We start from the raw sequence: 22529 nt of genomic DNA, 5'->3' as shown, positions 1-22529 counted from the left end.
TGGATTTCCATTTTCTAGTAAATTACTTTTTGGTAGACAACAGAATTAAATTTAACAAGGCCTTACCATATCTAAACAATTCAAATCCTGTACCCCAGCTTAGAAAAAAAAATTCCTTAGTTACACCCATTTGTTCACGCAATATTTCTAACAGAGTACTCTAGGGAATTTTTAAAGACTTCCAACTCATTACACTCCCAAAACATATGCTCAGAGTTGCATGTTTCTTCCCCATCACACCTCCAACATTTGCCATCAACCAGAGGAAAAATTATTTTGGAGTCTGTCTGGGCTATTAAATTACCTGTGCAAACACGTCTAAGCAAGAACATTAAACCTTTTAGACTCTGCTGTGTATTTGGGAGCCATACATTTGTCCTAATATTGCTTCTTTGTGAATTGTTTATTCAGCCTCCCTTCCAAATCTTTTCTAATCTCTTCTGTCTGCCTCCTGTAGGTTTCATGCAATATTTCATATGCCCTACTAATTATCCTTTTTAACAGCTTCTGTTGTAGATTCATCTACCACTGTAGGTCTTTCACTTAGGATTTCATATATCCCTTTCTCTTTGTGTACATTCTGATCATCAATCCCTGACAGGGAAGGCAGTCTCTAGCCTGCAGTCAAAATATCCTCTTGGCCTCTTCCCATTCTATTATCCTTCCCTCCCCAATTAATTTGTTCCTAATACCTCTCAGTTCCTTTGCCAGTTTTTCCAGTAAATTCCAACCTCATCTTGCCTATTCTCTATACCCCTAATTGTTGTGAACACTAAAAATCGGCAGAATCTCCTTTCTCCAGTCCCAGTTTGATTTGGTTCTTAAAATACTTTCTACTATTTTATGAAAACAGCATTCTGTACGACTGCCACTATTCGCCTTAAGGATTTGAATCCAAAACCCCACTCTATTTCCTGAATTTCCCCCTGCTTCATCATCTTTCCTTTCCACTTTGAACTGTAACCTTCTGTTAGTGTTACATATAAGAGCCTTAACTGTGTAACTGTAAAATATCCCTTCAAATCAGATAAGGTAAACCACCTTGTTTTACTAGAAGGATCGACTTATCACACTTGACTCTCACCCTCCTCCCCTTCCAGATAAAATCCTTCAACTGTAATACTACCCACAACTTCTCCTTTTGTTGATTAAAAAAAATACCTGACCTGTCTATAAAACTAAAGGTACTAAAATCATTTTTACTGCTTGTATCTTGCTATCCCTATCCATAATCAACATTTTCTGGTTTATTAGTTTTTTTAATCATATTTTGTTTAGTCCAGTGGTGCACAACATCCGACCCTCGATGCAACACCATCCGGACCCCAGAGAGTAACCAAATTTTTTTTTTTAAAAAAGTGAAAAAATGCTATACCTTACGCCAGTCACGCAAACTTTCCAGCATGTGCTTACTTAACTAATTGGCTGCAGTTGCGCACACTTCTAATTTTAGCTGTGGAAGTAACTATTCTTTGTTGTTTATAACTTGTAGTCTGTAAACAGTAGTAACTTTCTGCAAGAGTTTGTAATAAGTCATGACTGCAAGCCAGTATAGCGTTAAATGCAAAGTTGATGTAGAAAAAGTACAGTTTGGACCTACCATAGATGTAGATGTTCGAGTGTAGACACTGCTGCAGTCATTACACTTGGGTTATCCTGCCGTCAGGCGGTTCCCCAGTCGGCCAGAGTTCCAAAGCCTTGGTCCGGCGTCAGTTGCGGTCGCTTCTTCCCTGACATCAGTGCGCCGGGGGGGGGGATATAAGATGCAACAGACACCATTTTCTTCAGTTTTTCTTGCCCCAGATGTCAGGTGCCCCCAAATTGGTAGGCCTTGCAAATTGCTAGTGAAATATATATAAAAAAAAAACAAACAACCATTTTTAATTACCAGCAAATACTCCCTTTTAGGAAATAAGGGTAGAAGAGCTAGGTACGTACCAGAAAGTAAGAGGGGAAGGAGGGAGGGTAACCTGGACTGCAGCAGTGTCTACACTCGAACATCTACATCTATGGTAGGTACAAAACTGTACTATGTTCATCGTGTGACACTGCTGCAGTCATTACACTTGGGTGGAATCCCAAAGCTGAGGTAGGGAGGATGGATCTACAAGGCATTAGGGGTGGCTATAAGGCCCTGCAGCACAGCAGTGGCAAAGCCAGCTCTGGATTTGGAATATAAAGGCAAGTGGTAATGTTTGGTGCAGGTATGGACAGAACTCCATGTTGCTGCTTCTAAAATATCCTTGTTAGGCACTCCTCTGAGGTAGGCAGTTGAAGTGGCTGTTGCCCTGGTGGAGTGAGATCTAATGCTGCTAGGTACAGGTTTCCCATGGTGGGTATAGCAAAAACGTATAAGTGAGCTATCTGCTTTGAAATGGCTTTTCCCTGTGCTCCTGCAGCGTATGCTACCAGTAACTGCTCAGATTTTCTGAAAGCTTTGGTTTTGTCCAAGCAGAAGCGTAACCATCTGTGAATGTCCAAGGAATGTAGTAGTCTCTCTCCTTTGTTCTGTGGTTTTGGATAAAAAGTTGGCAAGTGAATAGTTTGGTTTAGGGCCACACTTGATACTACCTTTGGCATAAACGTAGGGTTAGTTCTTAAGGACGCCCTGTCCTGGTGGAAGATGAGGAAAGGTTCCACTGCCATTAGTGCCTGTAATTCTGAAACTCTTCTTGCTGATGTTATTGCCAGTAGTAGAGCAGTCTTCCAAGAGATGTATTTTAAATCTGCTGTGTTAGCTGGCTCAAAAGGAGGTAAAGTTAATTTTTCCAAAACAAAGTTGAGGTCCCAAGTTCGTGTAGGTGCTCTACGGGGCGGTCTCAAGTTTTTAGCCCCTCTGAGGTACTGTTTGAGCAAAGGATTTGAAAAAATTGGTGGATCCGTGTTGTAATGAGCAGAAATGGCTGAAGCATGAATCTTGATGGATGAGAAGGAGAGGCCCTTGTCCAGCATTTCAGTTAAGTATTGAAGTATCTGAGGAATGTTTGGTACAAGAGGGTCAAGGCTGTGTGCTTGGTTCCAGGCACAGAATCTCTTCCATTTATCCGAGTAGGCTTTCCTGGTGCTAGTCCTTCTGGCCTCCAGAATGACATCCATAACAGCTTTGGAGAGAGGCAATGCTTGGTTGTTTAAGGAATTTTCCATGCAGCTAGATTTAAGGTCTTTAGCTGGCTGTGAAGTATCTTATTGTTTTGTTGTGTCAACAGCTGTGGGATGTGAGGCAAAATCCAGGGTGGCTCTTGTGCTAAGTTCTTTAAGATTGGGTACCAGTGCTGGCGTGGCCAGTCTGGTGCAATCAGGATCATCTTTAGCTTTTTCTGCCTGGCTTTTATGAGTACCTTTGGAAGGAGAGGTAGAGGAGGGAAAGCGTATACTTGTAGTTTTTTCCAGGTGAATGAGAGGGCATCCACTTTCCATGCTTGTGGATGGTAGCTCCTTGTGCAGCATTTCTGTATTTGGCAGTTCATTGGGGTTGCAAACAGGTCTATGTCTGGTTTCCCCCATTTTTGTGCTATCATTCTGAATATTTGTGGACTCAATTGCCATTCGTGAGGATCCATGATATTTCTGCTTAGGTCGTCTGCCAGTGTGTTTTTCTCTCCTGGCAGGAATTGTGCCTGCAGATGAACTTGGTAGTTTAAAGCTGTGCTCCACAAGTTCATGGCTTGTCTGCAGACGGGGTAGGAGTGTGTGCCCCCTTGCTTATGTACCACATAACTGTGGTGTTGTCTGTCTTTACTAGTAGTTGTCCTGGATGTAGCAGGTCCTTGAAAGATATAATTGCATTTTGTACAGCTAGCATCTCTTTTTGATTGATGTGGAGATGTCTTTGTTCTGCAGGCCACTCGCCCTGAATACATTTTCCTGCCATGTGTGCTCCCCAGGCGTAATCCGATGCATCTGTTGTCAGTGTCTGCCTGGCTGTGGGTTGAGTAAAAGGCTGTCCCTTGTTGAGGTGACAAGCTTGAGCCCACCACTGAAACTCCTGTTGTAGGCAAGGAATTAGTGGTATAACCGTTTCCAAATTTTGACAATGTTGAGACCATACACTCTTTAGGTACCATTGTAGTTTCCTCATATGCAGTCTGGCATATGGAATTAGTAGTATGCAAGATGCCATGTAGCCCAAGGCCTGCAGAATTTTTCTTGCAGGGAGTTGGGTCTTTGTTGCCATTAAATGAAAATACTGAGTCAGTTGTCCTTGCTTGTCTGGCATGAGATAAACCATCTAGGCCGTTGTGTTTAAGCTGGTACCCAGGAATATTATCTGTTGTGAGGGCACTAGCTTTGATTTCTTTTCGTTTACTGTGTACCCCAGGCAACTTAACTGTTTTACGTACGCCAGATGCTTTAGAAGGATGTCCTTGCTATCTGCTTGGATTAGGCAGTCGTCCAGGTATGGGTAAATTTGAATTCCTTTTTACCTGCAAAATGCAGTTACTGGTGCCAGGCACTTTGTGAAGACCCTGGGTGCAGTAGATAAGCCAAAGAGCAGTGCAGAGAAATGATAGTGCATTGAACCTGCTTGAAAATGGAGGTATCTTTTGCAGTTTTGTCTGATAGGGACATGCAGGTATGCCTTTTTGAGGTCCAAAGTCACGAGCCAAGCTTTCTTGCCCAGCATGGGAAGAAGCTGCTGTAGTGTCAACATTTTGAATTTTGGAATATCTAGGTAAGTGTTAAGAGAAGAAAGGTCCAGAATGGGTCTCCAGGCTTTGTCCTTTCTGGGAACCAGAAAGTCTAGAGTAAAATCCTTGTCCTTGCTCTTGTGGTGGTACCTTCTGAATAGCTCTCATGTCCATGAGTGCTGTAATTTGTTTTTGAGCCTCTGCCCATTGATTTGGTGGCAGATTTGGCATTCCTTTTAATTTTGGAAGAGGGTGGAAGTGGAACCTGTAACCTTGAGAAATTATGTTGAGAACCCATTTGTCTTTGGTGATGCAATGCCAACTGTGATAGAAGAGAACCAGTTTTCCTCCTAAGGGGGCTGCCAAGAGAGCTGCTTGGCAGCTGTAGTGGGAAGTCATGGAGTTTGTTTTTTATAAGGTTGAGGTCTGTCTTCCCCTTCTTTCTGGCCTGGTGCACCCATTGTCGAGGTCTGTAATGGCCTTGTCTCTGACCTCTACCTCTTGGAAGTCTATATCTGCCCCTTTGACGTCTGTCTGTGACTGGGAAGGACCAATTTTTTGTTGGCCAATTTCTGCTGAAACGAGGAGGTTGAACCTGTAAGAAATCTTTGACCGTTTGCATAGATTTTGCCTTATCTTCCATCTTTTTTAATACCTCCTCTGCCTTAACTCCAAACACATCCCGTTGAAAAGGTGCATCCAGTAATTTGGCCTTCACATGTTCTGGTAACGCATGTTCTTTAACCAAGCATGCCTTCTAATGACAGAGCCTGTAACTGCTGCTCTACAGGAGGCCTCTAAGGAATCAAAACCACATTGCAAAGTATGTTTTCCCACCTGTTCAGCTGCATGCAATACATCCTGCATTTCTTTCAAATTAGGAGGATCTGAATCTGGAAGCATCTTTTGTTTCAACTGAGACATTAAAAATTGCTGATATTTTAACATGTGAAACTGACAATTTAAGGCTCTCATGGCTAAAGTTGCAGATGTATAAACTTTCTTGCCCCATCTGTCTAATGCTCTAGAATCTCTGTCAGAGGGGACTGGGTTTTTTGCTGATGAGGCCTTAATCCCTTTGGGTCCCTGAGAAATAGTTTCAGGGTCAGCAACAGGGCTTTTGTATAGAAATTTATGAGAGTCAGGGACTCTGTAATATCTATCTGGCTTAACTGGGGCTGGTGGTAAGGAGTCAGGGTTTAAGCTGGATTCAGTGTATACATCATCCACAATATCTAACACTGGCGGAATAGCAAGGGGTCTGTGTTGAGGCAATAAAAGGAAGACTCTGAGCCTTATCTTGGACTTGAGTAATCTTGGACTTCCCAGTGGAAATGCTCCCTCATGGTATGCAAGGTTTCCCCAAAGGAGTAGTCCTCAGGCGGAGAAGCTGAAGGAATGGATTCCACAGCATCAGAATCCTCATAAGGGGGTAAGGAATACCCTAGGTCTGAGGAAGAGTCAGAGGAAATGGACACCTGGTCTGAAGATTCATAATCTGCTTCTTGTCTGGGCCTTTTATCTGGAGGGGGTTGGGACCCCCTGATCAGGGTGATTAGGTCTTCGGCCATTTTAAGCATTTGTTTCTTAGGCATGGAAGCCTGCCCTGGAGATTGCTGTGTCAATTTCTTTGCTTTAATGGGAGGCTTAGACTTAACAAAGGGTTTAATTGTTAACTGTGTAGGTCTGAAAACACCCTCTGAAGCTGTGGTAAGTTCAGCTACTTCGGTTCCCTCTGTAGGATTAAGCTCGTTAATTTGAATTGTAGGGGCGTCCGAAGGCCCAGCCAGTTCCACGTGGGAGTCAGAGGTGGTCTGTGGTTCTATTGAAGTGGTCATCAGGGACTGCGTAGGCACCTCGCTGAAAACCAGAGAACCAGCGACTGGCCTAGAAGAGGCCTCGTCGTCAGTCTTGGGCCTCTGATACCTGTCCTTGCCCTTGCGTTTTTTATGAATTCCGGTGGTCGGAAGTTCGGACGGCATAGTGTAATTAAATTTTCTGCCAAAATAATGTCGGGCAAAATCAAACCGACGTTTAATAGTGTGCTTGTTAAACCTAGCACAAAACCGACAACCAGTGACGTCGTGGTCACGGCCTAGGCATGGGATACAGTAGGAGTGGAAATCCTTATGGGGTGTTTGCTTCCCACAAGAAATACAATCATTAGCTTTTACTGACATCGGTCTGAGGCAAGAAAAAGTTTCCCCAACGGGGTACTTCGCTTTTTAGAAGACTTCGGTTCTGGATTCGGTATGAAAATCTCAGGAGTCGGCCGACCGGCACTTGCGAACTGCTTCTGCTTCGGGCACCGCGTGGCAAGAAAGCCTGAAGAAAATGGCGTCAGTTGCATGTTGTATCCCCCTGGCGCACTGACGTCAGGGAAGAAGCGATAGCAAACGACGCCGGAACAAGACTTTGGAACTCAGGCCAACTGGGGAACCGCCTGACGGCAGGATAACCCAAGTGTAATGACTGCAGCAGTGTCACACGATGAACATCAGGCAATTTCATGATTGCTGTCTTAAGTAAAAATGCCAGTCACCTGTACCTATTATTAACTCATAATGACTTATTACGTTTTGAAGTGGCCTGCAGATGCATTAAGAATTCGTGTAGTGGCCCTCTCCACAAAAAGGTTGTGCACTACTGGTTTAGTCTCTTCCCACATATCCTTAGTGGCCAAAGCAGAATCCTTTTTAAACCATATTGTTAAATACTTAATTTTATCATGTCCCCATAAACATGGGTATTGCTGAACCAATTCATGTGTGGGTATACAGTTTATACCTATAAGCTTTGTTTTATCTTCATTTTACATCTAAAAACAAAACTGAAACTGTCTCAGAATGCTGCACAACACAAAATAGTATCTTCTGCAAATAAAGACAACTTTTCTTAATTGCCATACCAATTATATCCTTGAATTTGAGTCCCTTATTTTCAAATATAAAGCAAAAAAGAGGAACACCTCCACCTGGTTCATCTGTTCACACAACTTATCAGACAGGAACCCTCCCACTTTGATTTTTACATCAGCTCCCTCATATAGCCTCATAATTAACCTTACCATTGTAGCAGGGAATGTAAATACTGGCCCTGCCCTACTCATAAAATTCCAGATTACGCTGGTGAATTCTTTCTCTGCATCAAGACCCACCAACAACAGTGGTATTTTCTTACATTCTGCTTCCCTATGGATCTTCATTCTTCTATTAAAGTTGTCAAATGTTTGCCTCCACTCCACAAAAAGATGGTGATCTATACCTATCAATATTGGCAATACCTTTGCCATTCTTTTAGCCATTACAGACAAACACATTACAATCGTGGCTAAAAACTGAAGCGGCCCTATATGAAGCTGGATTTGATGGGTTTTTGCCATCTTTAGGTATTGTAGCCACCACAGCTTTTTTTTTTTTTTCAGGATAGTGCTGCTTTTAGTGTCTGCTTGAACCAGACATCCTTGGGAACATGGGCTGAACTTGGCTAGGCTTGTAAGGGCCATGGGGCCCAGTTTTCTTTGTAACCACCTATGATCCTATGTTAGTGCTTTCCTACCTTTTGAAATACCGTTAAACAAAACCTTCCAGATCTTTATCACTTTTTTCCCTCCTAACTTCCACCAGAACACCATCTACTCCTGGAGACATATCTGCATACTGGTCATAAATCATCATTTTTACCTAGTCTCCTCCTATCTTAACTGTTAATTGTTGACCTTCACTTACCTCTAACCTTGGCACATTTAAGTCTTCCATAAATATTTCCATTTGTGATTTTTCTTGATTTCCACATTTCTCTTTATACAAATTTCCATAACATTTTCAAAATATCTCTACTACTCCAACAGGATCTCTGGTTATTTTTCTTGTTATAGGCTCCCTTAAGTTTTGCAACAAGCTTTCAATTTTCGGTTGCCTAAGTTGTGCTTACAGCTTTTGTGCTCTGAAGTTGTTAAAAACATTTGCTTAAAAGCAATCGTTCTGAAGTCATGCACATTACCAAGGTACGCCCTTATTTTCTCTTTTGCACTTTTCAATTTCTCCTTGTTTTGTTCTGCGAGATTCCTCTTATTCTGCAATACTTTAACCTTTGTCAGCAGCTCTAAGTCTACAGATTGTATACTACAAACATATAAAAGGTATTTTTATTAGAGTCAAGAATGATAAACTAAATTTAAATGAACACAAAGTATAGCAAACTCTCATTTAAACGGAACGCAAGCAACCGGCCATCTCAAACTGCCAAAAAAATTCAAAGAAATACAGAACAATTTTTATGTATTGCACTTTGCCCCCCCCACCCCTTCACACCGCAGAAACATACCTTACATTTTTACAGTTTTAGAGTTTTATAAAGGAAGATAGGAATACATTCCCTCTCTCCCCAACCTGAGAACAAGTCAAACCAAATAAATAGTATAGGGTACAGTATTATTCAGGCCTATTTTAAATAGTAACTCTCAAGCAACCAGAAACTACAGTTATCTGGCATCTACCAATCCCCGTGGGTGCTGGTTAACTGAGAATTTACTGTACATAAAAATCTCCCGTTTGTCTACCCATACATGTTTTGCATGTACAGGATAGTGGTGACAAGTAAAAAGCACTGGCACCTATCAATGCATGATGAGTGGGTCTGTGTCAACTTAATGAAATATAATATACTGTAAACTTGCTCCCCCACATCAGTGATTGTTTATTGATGGACTGTGTACTGATGCAGTTTATGTATGTATGTAGTACATACACATTAGCATAAATTTAAAGTTCAATACTACATCTTTTCAACATTCTGACATTTAAGGACTTTGCATTCTGTATTACAACTTTCAGTATGCTAATATTCAATATGTTGTCACAAGCCAGTCATGAGTATGTAACCATGTTTACTGATCCTCCGATTTTTCTTTTAAGGAAGGTTCAGAGTACAGTGGACAATACAGTACATAGTGTGCATAAGCCAGAAGAGAGAGTTCTATGCACACTATGCAACTTTAAATGTGAATGTGCAATGGCTACAAATATCTTAGGGAAGTTAATGTATTTTTTTTATAAAAGTCTGAACATCAAATACAACAAAATATAGCATGTACAATATACAAGGTAGTTTACATAATTTGGTGTGGCTGTAATGAAACTGAAATTGGGAATGAAAAGGGATGATGATGAGAACTGCGAACATGTGGGGGACATGAATATGACTGTAGTCCCACAGCAAAACATTCTTTAAAGGAGGACGTACACTGGAGGATTTAAATTTTTCTGTATTATTGCATAAACCCATACTTAAGACAGAATGTTAAAAATTTGTTAAGAAAAGAAAGTTATTTTACTCTGAAATATTGCCACTTTCAGACCAACATTAACTGGGCAGTCTTTTTGTGAATTTAATATTTATGTGATTTACCTTTAAGCAAATAAGTACATTTTTTTTTTTTTTTTTTTTTTTTTTTTTAATTACAGTAATTAAAGACTGAGCTATTAGTCTGCTACTACTTGCCCCCACAGAAGGCTGTACAGGCCAACATGTCAGGAACACTTAATGGGATTAAACATTTAACTTTATTTCATTATTTCAGACAAGTATTTTCCCCCTAGCATTTAACTGTCCAACACGCATTTGTTTTTGGGCATCTGAAACAATATCCAGAACCCAAGGTTCATCAACCTGGTCTGAATTCAGAAAAATGTTTTCCCTTGGGAAATCCTGCACAGAAGACAGAACTATAAATTTTACAACTTTTCTTCCTAATGGGCTATACACTGGTGATTTAAGGCAGGGGTCAAGAATACTTGACTAATGGTTGCCTTCATCCTTTTGAAAGCTGCTGTTTCTTGGGGAAACTGGTGAGCTGAGAAGAACATAATGAAGCTCAGCATGTCCTAAACAGCACCCAAAATAGTGTTCATCTCTTCTGCAGGTCTTCCATGAGATTATGGGAAGCATGTCCTACAAGGAAGTCACTTGAGAACAGGAAATCAGACTGGTCTCCTCAGGGCATCCATAGATGAATAAAGCCTCAGCCATGCTGTTGGAGGAACATGTATGTATCTCAGAGAACCCCCAGTCTCTGGAACAGGATTCCCCATCCTTGTGAAGTAGAGCCATTCCCTAACCATATTCAAGTGCAACCTGCAGCAGTGGATGAGAAATTGAAAATTCACTCTTGGTCAGGTCCCTAGGTCTCTGATGGACAGAGATAGCCATTAAATCATGCCCTAACTAACATACACCACGTAAAATAACCTCTAAGCCACAACAAGATGTGGGATACATTTGGGCTGCATGGCTAAGCTTATAAAGGCCCCAGTGGTTGTTAGCCTAATATACACTTCTGAACTACGCTATCCAGCACAGATACATAACTAAGTTTTTTGACCAAGCAATAGCATAGAAAGAAAAAAAAACTCCAGATGGCTTTATAAAAGGTCTTATTCAGAGACCCCTAGATCACAGATTAGGGAGCTCTGTTAGCTTCCCCCCGCCACAGACCACAGCTTAAGAAAGGACTAGAACTCTAATAACAGGTAAAACAAATAACTGAAGTCTGGGGCAGAAGATAATACCGACTTGTTCATGTTGTCTAAAAACTTAGGATTTCTAACTAGTGGCAAAATTGAAGGGTACTATGGTCTTAGAGACCAAGACCTGACTGAAGATAACACACAATACTATGCTCTAGCATGTTTGGTTAGGATGTCATTCAGTTCTGTGGAAATCTGCAAAGGGCATTACCTTTCTCAGGAGCAAAGAAAGCAAAATCTGTAAGATATCACTTTTAGGAAAGGTTCCATTAAGGGATGACCCAAGGGCTCCTCATCTTTCTTCAAGCAAGAGTTTAGCTTTTTCTTGGTAGAAGACAGACAGGCTGCAGAAGAAGTTAGAGGAACTCAAGTGAGTTTATTTGAATGACAGGTTGTCTAAAGTAAAGCTGAATGGATGGGAGATCTCATTATCCTAGTAAGTCTCAGAGAAAAAAAGACTGCAGATTGGAAAGGGAAATAACTATCTTACGCAACCCAATAGTCAGGGACAGCCTGCGTTCACCCAACATGTGTAGTAATGAGCAAAGAGCAGGTGGGTACTGGGTGACAAGTGACAAAGTCCCAGCATCGAGGACGACTCATGGCAGAGGTGACTAAGATTATAAGAGGTCTTTGAAAGACAAACTATGCTTCCTACTGCTGTGCTCCCATAGTCAGGTGAAGAAAGCCCCACCCCAAACACATCTAATGAAGAGGACATCCTAGTGGGCCCACCTGACGCCAGTAAACCCTACAGGTGTCTACTCAACTCTGTCAAGTCACCTTTCCTCAGGTCAGGGATAGGGAAAAGAAAAGATGAGAGTCCTGCGGCCTGCACTGTAACAATAAGCCTTTACTGGGAAACTCAACAGCAGACTTCGTACAAGCTGGCAACATGAAGAGCTGTTCCAGGTGCTCATGAGACAGAAAGGTGGCAGAGTTAGTTGCCATACCTCTTCCAGCTTCTACCACCATCAGGGGAAAACAAGCATGAACTTATTCCCTCAGACAATGGGGAGCAGCTGACAGGAAAAAAGTCAGAGGTTCTCAAAGATGGACTTTGAGGAGAAGGCCTGGACTGATACCTGTCCTGAAAATGCCTTACCTTCACCTGCTTAACTGTCTCATGCCTGGGATTACAAGAGGGTGTATGCTGTTAATCCCCTGCACTGGCTACTCTCCAGGGACACCATTATGCATGATCTGCTGTAATCTGCTAGCTTCCCCCAAATTCTGCAATGGATGACCAAGATGAAGGGATGGCACTTGAGGCAGTTTTCCCTCACAGGCAGTAATGGTGCTTATGTAGGTCTTGGCTTTTCATATGACAGCTGCAACAGTTTAAATCCCTTACTTTCTTAGGTAATAAACAAGAGAAACTTTCCAATGACAAATGTTAAGCACATCTAAACTGTTCAAAGCAGCAAAATAAGACTGGAGTACAGTGGCTGTATGTGCCCTCAAAAGCCCAGCTTGTGATAACACATGTTGAGGAGATGTTCACATGCATTCCCAAAAGTACAGGAGATAAAACATTTTTCAGATCTCTGCTGATGGGAGGATACTAGAAAAAAGATCCCAACAGTTACTCACTGAACAAGTCCATGTCAGACTGTTAAGTTGCAACGAAACACTGTGGACAGTGCAAGAACAAAACAGATGTCCACAATCCCAGTACTCCCAAACTGTACCTGTAGCATGCGTAAAAGGTATGGTCATGTTGATAAATCAAATATTAGGGATGTATGCAGCCAACACACACGGCATTTTTAGCTAACAACTACAGAGTACCACATGATAGCAAGAGGGAAAGAAAAACATACATTCTGGAAATAAAGTTTTACCTTTTTTGTTGCACATCATAGAGTGTGATGGAATCAGAGTCCCTCAGCAGCAGATTTCCTGTACCAGCATAAAAAATTTCATCGCAGTTCGGCACCTGCACTTTTTTGGTAATCTCATTCTTCAAATTTTTAATCAGGATCTGGCCAGGAAAGAAAGCAGAGAAATTAAGTTGGACAGAAGCATAAAAAGGTCAGAGGGAACCACATTTATACTTTGTACATATGTTGGCTTCAAATGAATCCAAATAGACTCACAGAATGCATTCGGTCCAGGACTGCAAAACGATTCCGTGCCACCCATACAGCGGTGAGCCCAGAAGAACGTTTCCCTTCAGGGGCTAAATAAAAGCAGGAGGGGAAAAAAAGTGTTTAGTACAAGTCTTGGAGTCAACTGGTGCATAAACCTGCCACTTCTAACAATCAGAGCAGTTCACAAATGGGCAAAATCTAGAATCAAACTACAAATTACGCTGAGGTAAACCAAATTAAGACACATGCCCTTACTGTATCAATTGATCTACAAGAGGTCCCTTATCGAGGACTCCCTTTGTTGGGCACTACTACATCAATTAAAACTTGGTAATTAAAGCAAAATCTCAAGTTTGGGTGCATTTATTCTTCAAACCAAGCATACTCATCCCAGAGACCATTGTTTCACTCCCATGCCAGTAGCAAGCACATTTCCCATTAAGTAAATCAAGAAATCAAGCAGATTTGACAACACATCATTAAGCAAGTGATATAAGAATGCATATTTTTCAAAATACAGAAATGCAACAGCTGGTTTTGACAGAAAGACCACTCATCCATAATGGGGTGGCTGTAGGGTATTCCAGACCCTTCAAGGACAGGCCTACTGCTACTCAACTGGCATGCTTTTCCTATACCAAACAGCAGCAGCCCCGCTTCAAGAGTCCTTGACTACACAGAATTCTAATTAGTACTACAAGAGAAGAAGAACTACGGGAAACACTGGCTGTGGGCCAGACAACTGACTTCTTAACTGTCGATCTGCTTCCCAGAGCCCCAATCCAGTGTGTTAGAACTGCCACATCATGCACACAACTTCTTACCACCAATAAAATTATCCAGCACTAAAAAACATTTAACACAACTATGTTCCCAGTTGGTCAATGCAATCCAGTGACCAAAACCTCATGTCTGTCTATAAACCTAGCAAATCTGCTGGGCACTGCCTACACTCATAAAGGTTGCTAGGCCTGGAACTCCTTACCTGTATCCATCATGTCTATACCCTCACTCCCATCTTTCAAAACCACTCTGAAAGACTTCCTAGCTAAAATATGGCTCCGTTACTGCTCAAAACCAGGATAACCCTATATCCTTAAATGTGAACAAGTACCGTTTCATTCCTTATACCTCTTTATGCTCTCCTCTTCACTGACCAATTCCCTTCTCGGACTTTCTAAATCTACCACAAGCCTGGTTTCCCTCACTTCATATTGCAAATCCTATTTTATTGCACTAACTTACATTTAATTTCTCTACAAACGGTCTAACATTTCTCTAAATATTAAAATATTTTCATTATACCTTATATTGATTTTTAAACAATGTTTTTTGTTATGGCTGATTTGTTAAAATTATTTAAACTGCAGATGTTTCTGTTTTATTTTTGAAGACTGTAAAATTATTGCGCTTAAAATGTTTTGTGAAAATTTGGACCTTTTCTCTCCGGGCCTCCACTGAAAATGGTCTTCTACCCAGTTGGACTTTCCCGGTAATCAGATGTCAATAAATAAATGCATAATGCTTGGCTAAGGTGTGTATTAAGGGCAAAATGGCTGCAGCACAAACATCTATAACAGTGACATTCATGAATCAAGCACTGGAGGGATCACTCCTTTGAAGGGAGGAGCTTTAATCAAGTCATGTGTCAACAGGTAGCTGCATGAATGCTGACAGCTGGCAATGTACTCCAAGTGATTACTTGGCACATGTTAGACTTGCCTTCCACAGACTGGAAAGGAGATGGACAGCTGGTCTGTCTTCCTGAACCGCCGCCGACATTAACAACTGGGTTGTCAATAAAATTCCAAAGTATGAAGGCCCCTCTCCCACCTCTGCTGCCACAACGGTCATGACCCTTTCTGCACCCCCCCCCCTTTTTTTTTTTTTTTTACTAGACAAAGGCTCATTTCTTTTCTAGCAATATTACACAACTTGGGCAATCTACATGAAAGATGCCTTTCTTAACTTTTACATTGATGGTAACTTTTGGTATTAAACAAATTCACAACTGCCCCTTCCTTATATAACAGTGCCATGCCTAATATCAGTGTTTACACACTTCATTTTCTTCTGAAGTGTATATCTGAAGTAATTTGCATTTTCACACCATTATATTTCTGTTTCCAGGCAACACTGCACTTAGACCACAATAAAGAAAAAAAAATTTCCATTACCAATAAACAAGTTCAACTCTCCCACCCCAGATCTTGTAGCTCATCTCCCAGCTATTAACTTTACACATTTCTCCCTTCTAATTCTGGAAACTACTCAGCTGCATAACATCCCTCCTTAAGATTTTTCCTTTCTTCTTATATTTCCTCTTTTTCAGTGCCCCCTCAGTTTCTATCTCACTTCTCCAGTGTTGCCACTTCTTCCTACATCTACTCTGCTATTTCTTTCCGCAAAGCTACTCTTCACTTTTGGCCATTCTATTCATCGGATTACTCAAAACCTCTCTCATCGGGCTTTCTCTACTTTTCCCGTTTGTTCCCACCTTCTTACGTACCGTCATTAGTAATGCCACTGACTATTTTTGATTTTCTGGTAACTTCCCTTGAGATCATAACAGAAATGATTTGGATGCTAGGTCTGATTCCTGTATGTTCCATCCTGTGTTATCTTCCTTATTTCTTTCTTATAGCCTTCCAGACCCCTGTAACTCCCAAGTTCCCCTTTCTTTCTCCTATCTCCAACACACTCCCAATGTCCCCAGAAGCATCCTAGCCATTCTACTGGGAGTGTAAAAATATTTATTCTAAGCAAAGATTCTAAAACTTCATAACTTTGATACATATCTTGGGAGTTTCAGAGTTCCATTCCATCTGTTATAGCTTCTTTTCCTATTGCCTTCTGTGCGCTTCCACTTTTTACTCTTCCACGTCACACACCAGTTCTCCTCAATTCGTATTAGTCCCTGGTGGGCCACTCCTCCTACCTTCTCATACGCTTCCATCATCAGATCTAGATTCCCCACCCCACCTCGTGTCCATCTCTCTCAGCCTACCCCATCTACTACTCAGCTGCTGATATTTTCCATTCTGGAGTTTGAGTTACATAATATCAATTCCCACTATGAATAGAGACCAGTAGACAATTTTTTTCTATACCTCTCCCCATCTCCAAAGGGCATTTTTGTGAATTTCTATCCACCTTCCTACCTCCAATCCTTAATATCCTTTCTAACCAACTAGTTCTATCCTGTTTTCTCCGTCTCCTGCTAAACAAGGAGTTGCCTTTGCCCAATCTGTGTGAAGGTTCTTACTTTCTATTAGCAATACGTCTGCTGTCTCTTTTCCTATTAAACCCCTTTTTTTCCTAAGATCACCTCCTTCCAATCTGGTTTATAGTTCACATCTACCATCCTGAGCATGTTTGCTACCAGACATGCTTGTAGGTTCTCCAGTAAGTCTGGAATACCCTGGCCCCATATTTCCATTGGTTGTGACAACTTCGCCCATGCCACTCGTCTCTCCTCATCCCAAATAAAATCTGTCACCAGCTGCTTCACTTTAAGGAACATGGTTTCTGGTATATTCCAGAAGGCCTGCCCCACACAAACTGGGACATGATGCACATTCGCAACACTTGAACTCTGATCCATTTCTAACTTCACTGTTGACCATTATCGCGGCTTTCTTTTTAAACCTTCTCCAGTATTTTCTGGCATGCTATGTTTTTTCGGGTTGTTCCATCAGTACTCCTAGCCACACCTACATCTCTTTCATTACCTCCTCTGTTTCGAGTCTCAGTCTTCCCTACTAAAATAGTTTTAGTAGTCTCTATTTTATATAGCTTGATATTTCCCAAAGCTTACTTAACATATCTCATAATTTTGGCAGGTCCTGTTTGTATTTTGGTAACACAAGTAAAATCATCAGTGTACATGGTCATTTTTTTTTGTTCCTTCCCATAAATAACCCCTAAAAGTTTCTTACTGTTACAGTCAAAGGTTCTAGGTAAATTGTGAATAAAATAGAGGTGACAACAGGCAATCATGCCATGTGATCCTCTGTATTTCTTTTCAACTCACCTGGTAGTCTTGATCTGTTTGATAAAGTCTACTCATTAGATTACTCCATTTTCAGGCAATCCCGATCTTTGCATCATTTTATACATATACTCACAAGCAACCCTGTCAAATGCCTTTTCTGCATCCAAGGACATTAGTACCAATTTATTCCATTTTTTGTGCTGCCCTTATTATCAAGGATATTTTAATAAGACTGTCTCATTCTTCTTCCTCCGCCGAAACCGATTTGATCTACGTCAATCAACTTTGGGAGCATTTCCCTGCTTTTAAAATGAAACACTTAAGATTTAATATCAACATAGGATGATATGGTGTGGAAATATATGGTCTGTACTGTCTTTATGCATTACTTATCACTGCCTGTCTCCCTCCGAGACTTCATGAAATAATGTGACACATCGCTCCACAAGCTCTCTTCCCAATATCTTTTATAAATCGGTATTCCATCAGAACCCAGTGATTTCCCTCTAATCATTCTTGCTCAAGCTCCTATCTGTTCTCTTTCTATGGGGGGAACCTGTTTCCTGCTTTTGCAGTTACCTTTTGCACTACTGACCATTCCCAGTAGTCTCCCCGATGAGGCTCACTTCTCCGGTCCTCCCTAATGTATAATTTTGATAATTCAAGTTTCCCAAGAATCCCGCTGTGCTCTTTTCTATTTCCCTCACTCTCTCCCTCCTTTCTATTTCCTGATGCCAATGTCTGGCTACTATCATCTTTGTGGCTCTTGGATTACCCCTAAAATATAATCTCTCTACTGCTATTTGCTTATTCTCAATTCTTTCATCTTCCCATGTTTGAGTACATCGCCCTCTATTTTTTCCCCTCCATTTTCAGTTTCTGTGCATCTGCCATTTGCTTTAACATACCACTTCTTAAGTCTCTCCTCTGACTTTCTTCCTGTTTCTGCCATTTCTGCACCAGCTTCTTTACCTCTTCTTTTGTCCAATTCCAATCTTTTGTCCCAAGTTCTGTGTTCTCGTTTGCTTCCCCTATTATTTCTTGGATCGTTTCTTTTACTTCCTTTCTTTCCATTAGGGACCTGGGATTTGGGAATCTCCAAAACGGCTCTAGTTTTCCCCTTTCCCCTTCTTTCAAAGTTGAACCCTATCACAGCATACTCTGAAAGTGGTTAAGGGATCTCCGTTTCTCTTACCATTTTATGTGAGCTGTAGGTTAATATAACAGCTGTCTAATCTCATGCGGGTACTGAACCTGTGTGAAGGTACAGACCACTTCTTTCCCTGCCTCATGCTTTATAGCCCAGGTGTCTGCCTATCCCCATCACTTCCAAGCAGTTTCCTAGAAATCTACCTTCTTGAGTAACTTTTCTACTTCTTGGGCCTGTGGAACATAATGACAAGTAGAGACCAAATCTCTAATCTCACATCATCTGATTTAAACCTTTCTGAAAATCGATCAGCCTTCATTGTCCTTACTTCTGGATTTTGAGGTAGGTATACTAACAAATGTCAACTTCCTTCCATGTAATAATCCCCTAATCCCTCCAAATCTCCTTTTTGTGTCCTCTATCTTGTCCTCGATTTCCACTGCCCATTCTTGTTTTACCAATTGCATCTGTCTGTTTTGTACTGTCGGATGAATCCGCCTCTTTTTAACTTTGTAACTTCCATTTCTGGTAGAGGTATTCCAGAATCATTAACACTTGAGATTTTGTATGCATCATGTAGCTTAGTGCTCTCTCCTTGCACCTAGCCAGTTACAAATCCAAGAACTTACATATCCACCATTTTATCTTCATCTTCACTTCCTTCTTCCTATCCTTCTTCCTATCCTTCTTCCTATTCTTCCTATTCTTTCATTTTGAATCCTAGGTTTCCTGTCTACTTCCCTTCTGTCTTGTTCTTTGAATCAGTTTCCCATTCCTATCACTTTTGCCTCTCCCACCTCAAAATTTCTTATTTAAACCTTTCCAAATTACATGCAGTGTCTAAAGATTTACAAAGATACCTTGCTTTTTTAGAGCTATCCATTCAGTACTTGAAATGCGTCACCCTTGGCACCCATTCCTCTGTCATCCCAATAACAAGGTTAATATTGAACACCAGGTGTTGGAATACTTCAGAAACTGCAATCTGTGCCTAGCTATTCTCCTTTCCACTTCATTTTTCCATTTTTCCTGCTCATGTCTACATGCCTGCTTTGTCTACTAGGATTTTGCAGTCATCCCTGTCTTACTGTTTTATACTCTGTGCTGCAGATATACTTTACAATTTCCCACGTACTCCAGCTCTGTACTCTTTCTCTCTCTTTTTAAAGCTGCCCATATCCTCAAGTTGTTTCCAGCCTTCATATATTTTTGTCCTTCCCGTTTTCCTCATATAAAGACTGGTTCTCAATGTTTCCGGGCGGGACAGTATTCCTATACAGTATAATTTTTCTTCCCTCTCTGCATCTAAAGTCTTATTTTTTTCCTTGTGTGTGTCTGGTTCACTATGCCCATTATCAAACATCATGTGTCATTTATCTGCCTTACTTCCCAATTTAAACCCAATCCCTTCTCCTACTCATTACTTTCACTTAAACATCATGTGTCCTTTATCTGCCTTAATTCCCAATTTAAACCCTATCCCTTCTCTTACTCATTACTTTAACTTAATCATGTGTCCTTTATCTGCCTTACTTTCCAATTTCAACCCAATCCCTTCTCCTACTCATTACTTTCACTTAAACATCATGTGTCATTTATCTGCCTTACTCCTTCTCCTACTCATTACTTTCACTTAAACATCATGTGTCCTTTATCTGCCTTAATTCCCAATTTAAACCCAATCCCTTCTCCTACTCATTACTTTCACTTAAACATCATGTGTCCTTTATCTGCCTTAATTCCCAATTTAAACCCAATCCCTTCTCTTACTCATTACTTTAACTTAATCATGTGTCCTTTATCTGCCTTACTTTCCAATTTCAACCCAATCCCTTCTCCTACTCATTACTTTCACTTAAACATCATGTGTCCTTTATCTGCCTTAATTCCCAATTTAAACCCAATCCCTTCTCCTACTCATTACTTTCACTTAAACATCATGTGTCCTTTATCTGCCTTAATTCCCAATTTAAACCCAATCCCTTCTCTCACTCATTACTTTAACTTTTATTTTTCCTGGATACCACCTTCTGTGTTCAATGTAATTTATACCATATGTCTTCAACATTCCCTCAGAATGCCTCATGCACAGAAACTACGTTCTACTTGATTTAAATGCATACCTCTTCCTAACTTGCACTTGAAATGGGAGCCATTTATATTAGGTAATGGAAACGTAACGCCTAAAAAGTTAATTTACTTGCTTTGTTAAAGGAACACAGAAAAGACAGCAAACTGCACATCATCCATGGCAGTATACATTACACATGTCAAGAGTCTACGCAGAACTTGTAACATTTATATTCTTTTCTGGTCTTTCCCACGTGTTACAGTCTCAGCTGTACAAATGCAGTGAGAAGAATTGCAAATTACAAATGTCTATTTTAAGTCAACAATTTAGACCACCAGATAAAGACCAGCCAGTCATAGTTACTCCTTCCCACAGCACGGGGTTCAGGTTTCTTTTTACAGACTTTCCCTCCATCTTTCCTCTGCCTGTTCTCTTGCTATTTTGCACTGCTCTGGCCTCTTCACAAATACATTCTCATTTGTTTTCTATCTTGCCCTTTTCCGCACTCCCGTTTTTCTATCTTGCCCCTTTTCCGCACTCCCGTTTTTCTATCTTGCCCTTTTCCACACTCCCGTTCTTCTATCTTGCCCTTTTCCACACTCCCGTTCTTCTATCTTGCCCTTTTCCACACTCCCGTTCTTCTATCTTGCCCCCTTCCACACTCCTGCTCTTCTATCTTGCCCTTTTCCGCACTCCCGTTCTTTCTTTACATTACTGCTGTTCCTTAAATAATGGGAAATATCCAGGGGCCCTTTTCCATCTGTAAACGCTCTGCTACTTTCTCCGTGCCCAGTTTGCTCCTCAGATTGATCAGTCGTTTTAACATACTCTATTACTTTTCTTGGATCGGTTAAGGTCTTGGAAGCACACTGGACAACTCTCTGAAGTTTACATGGTACAAGATTCATCATCATCTTGTTCCCTTTTTGTGTCAAGCTTGCAATACAGGGATGAATTAATTCCTCTTTCTCCTTGTCTCATATGAAAAATCTTGCTTCACAAAGACCCTTTTACTGCTTATTTGCAACTTATTGTTAGGTTGCCACTGGAGTTAAAGGTTCTACTCAAGACAAAAGTTTGAAAGCGAGCTAGGAGTCTGGCTTTTCTCCTCTCCCTGTATCTTGGACACAAAGCAATTCTGTGGGACTTTTCAACCTGTAACTATTCCTCAGGTATCTATATGGCAATCAGGTCCTTTACAGCTCTAATTCAGTCGGATCCTTCGATTTGTTCTGGTATGCCAATGAATTTAAGATCATTTCCCACAGGGCCTGTCTCTGCATCTGTAGCAAAGTGTTCCAGTCGATTATGCCAATGAATTTAAGATAATTTCTCGCAGGCTCTGTCGCTGCATCTGTATTGGTGTGCTCCAGTCGATTAGGTCAATGAATTTAAGATAATTTCCCACAGGCTCCATCTCTGCATCTGTAGCAGTGTGTTCCAGTCGATTATGCCAATGAATTTAAGATGATTTCCCACAGGCTCCATCTCTGCATCTGTAGCAGTGTGTTCCAGTCGATTATGCCAATGAATTTAAGATGATTTCCCACAGGCTCCATCTCTGCATCTGTCGCAGTGTGTTCCAGTCGATTATGTCAGTAAATTTAAGATGATTTCCCACAGGCTCCATCTCTGCATCTGTAGCAGTGTGTTCCAGTCGATTATGTCAATGAATTTAAGATGATTTCCCACAGGCTCCATCTCTGCATCTGTAGCAGTGTGTTCCAGCAGATTATGCCAATGAATTTAAGATGATTTCCCACAGGCTCCATCTCTGCATCTGTCGCAGTGTGTTCCAGTCGATTATGCCAATGAATTTAAGATGATTTCCCACAGGCTCCATCTCTGCATCTGTAGCAGTGGGTTCCAGTCGATTATGTCAATGAATTTAAGATGATTTCCCACAGGCTCCATCTCTACATCTGTAGCAGTGTGTTCCAGTCGATTATGTCAATGAATTTAAGATGATTTCCCACAGGCTCCATCTCTGCATCTGTCGCAGTGTGCTCCAGTCGAGGTAATCATGCCTACGCTGCTTCTACTCATTTCCTCATTTCCAGACATTT

The 22529-nt window shown here is 41.0% G+C and overlaps 1 protein-coding gene across 1 annotated transcript in view; it reads right to left on the bottom strand.

Moving 5' to 3' along the window:
- COPA (COPI coat complex subunit alpha) overlaps positions 1–22529 on the bottom strand; it is a 915755-nt gene that overhangs the window by 583871 nt on the left and 309355 nt on the right. Inside the window, exons 14-15 of the mRNA XM_044059531.1 lie at positions 13255–13337; positions 13000–13139 (exon numbers count right to left, since the gene is read on the bottom strand). Coding sequence (XP_043915466.1) covers positions 13000–13139; positions 13255–13337 — 223 coding nt within the window. The remainder of the gene's footprint in view (positions 1–12999; positions 13140–13254; positions 13338–22529) is intronic.

This window comes from Protopterus annectens, chromosome 17.part0 (genome assembly GCF_019279795.1).
Source record: "Protopterus annectens isolate FY-2018-M chromosome 17.part0, PAN1.0, whole genome shotgun sequence".
NCBI classification, from domain to species: Eukaryota; Metazoa; Chordata; order Ceratodontiformes; family Protopteridae; genus Protopterus; species Protopterus annectens.
The sequence above is the reverse complement of the archived record's forward strand: the minus strand, read 5'-3'. Positions and strand labels throughout refer to the sequence as shown.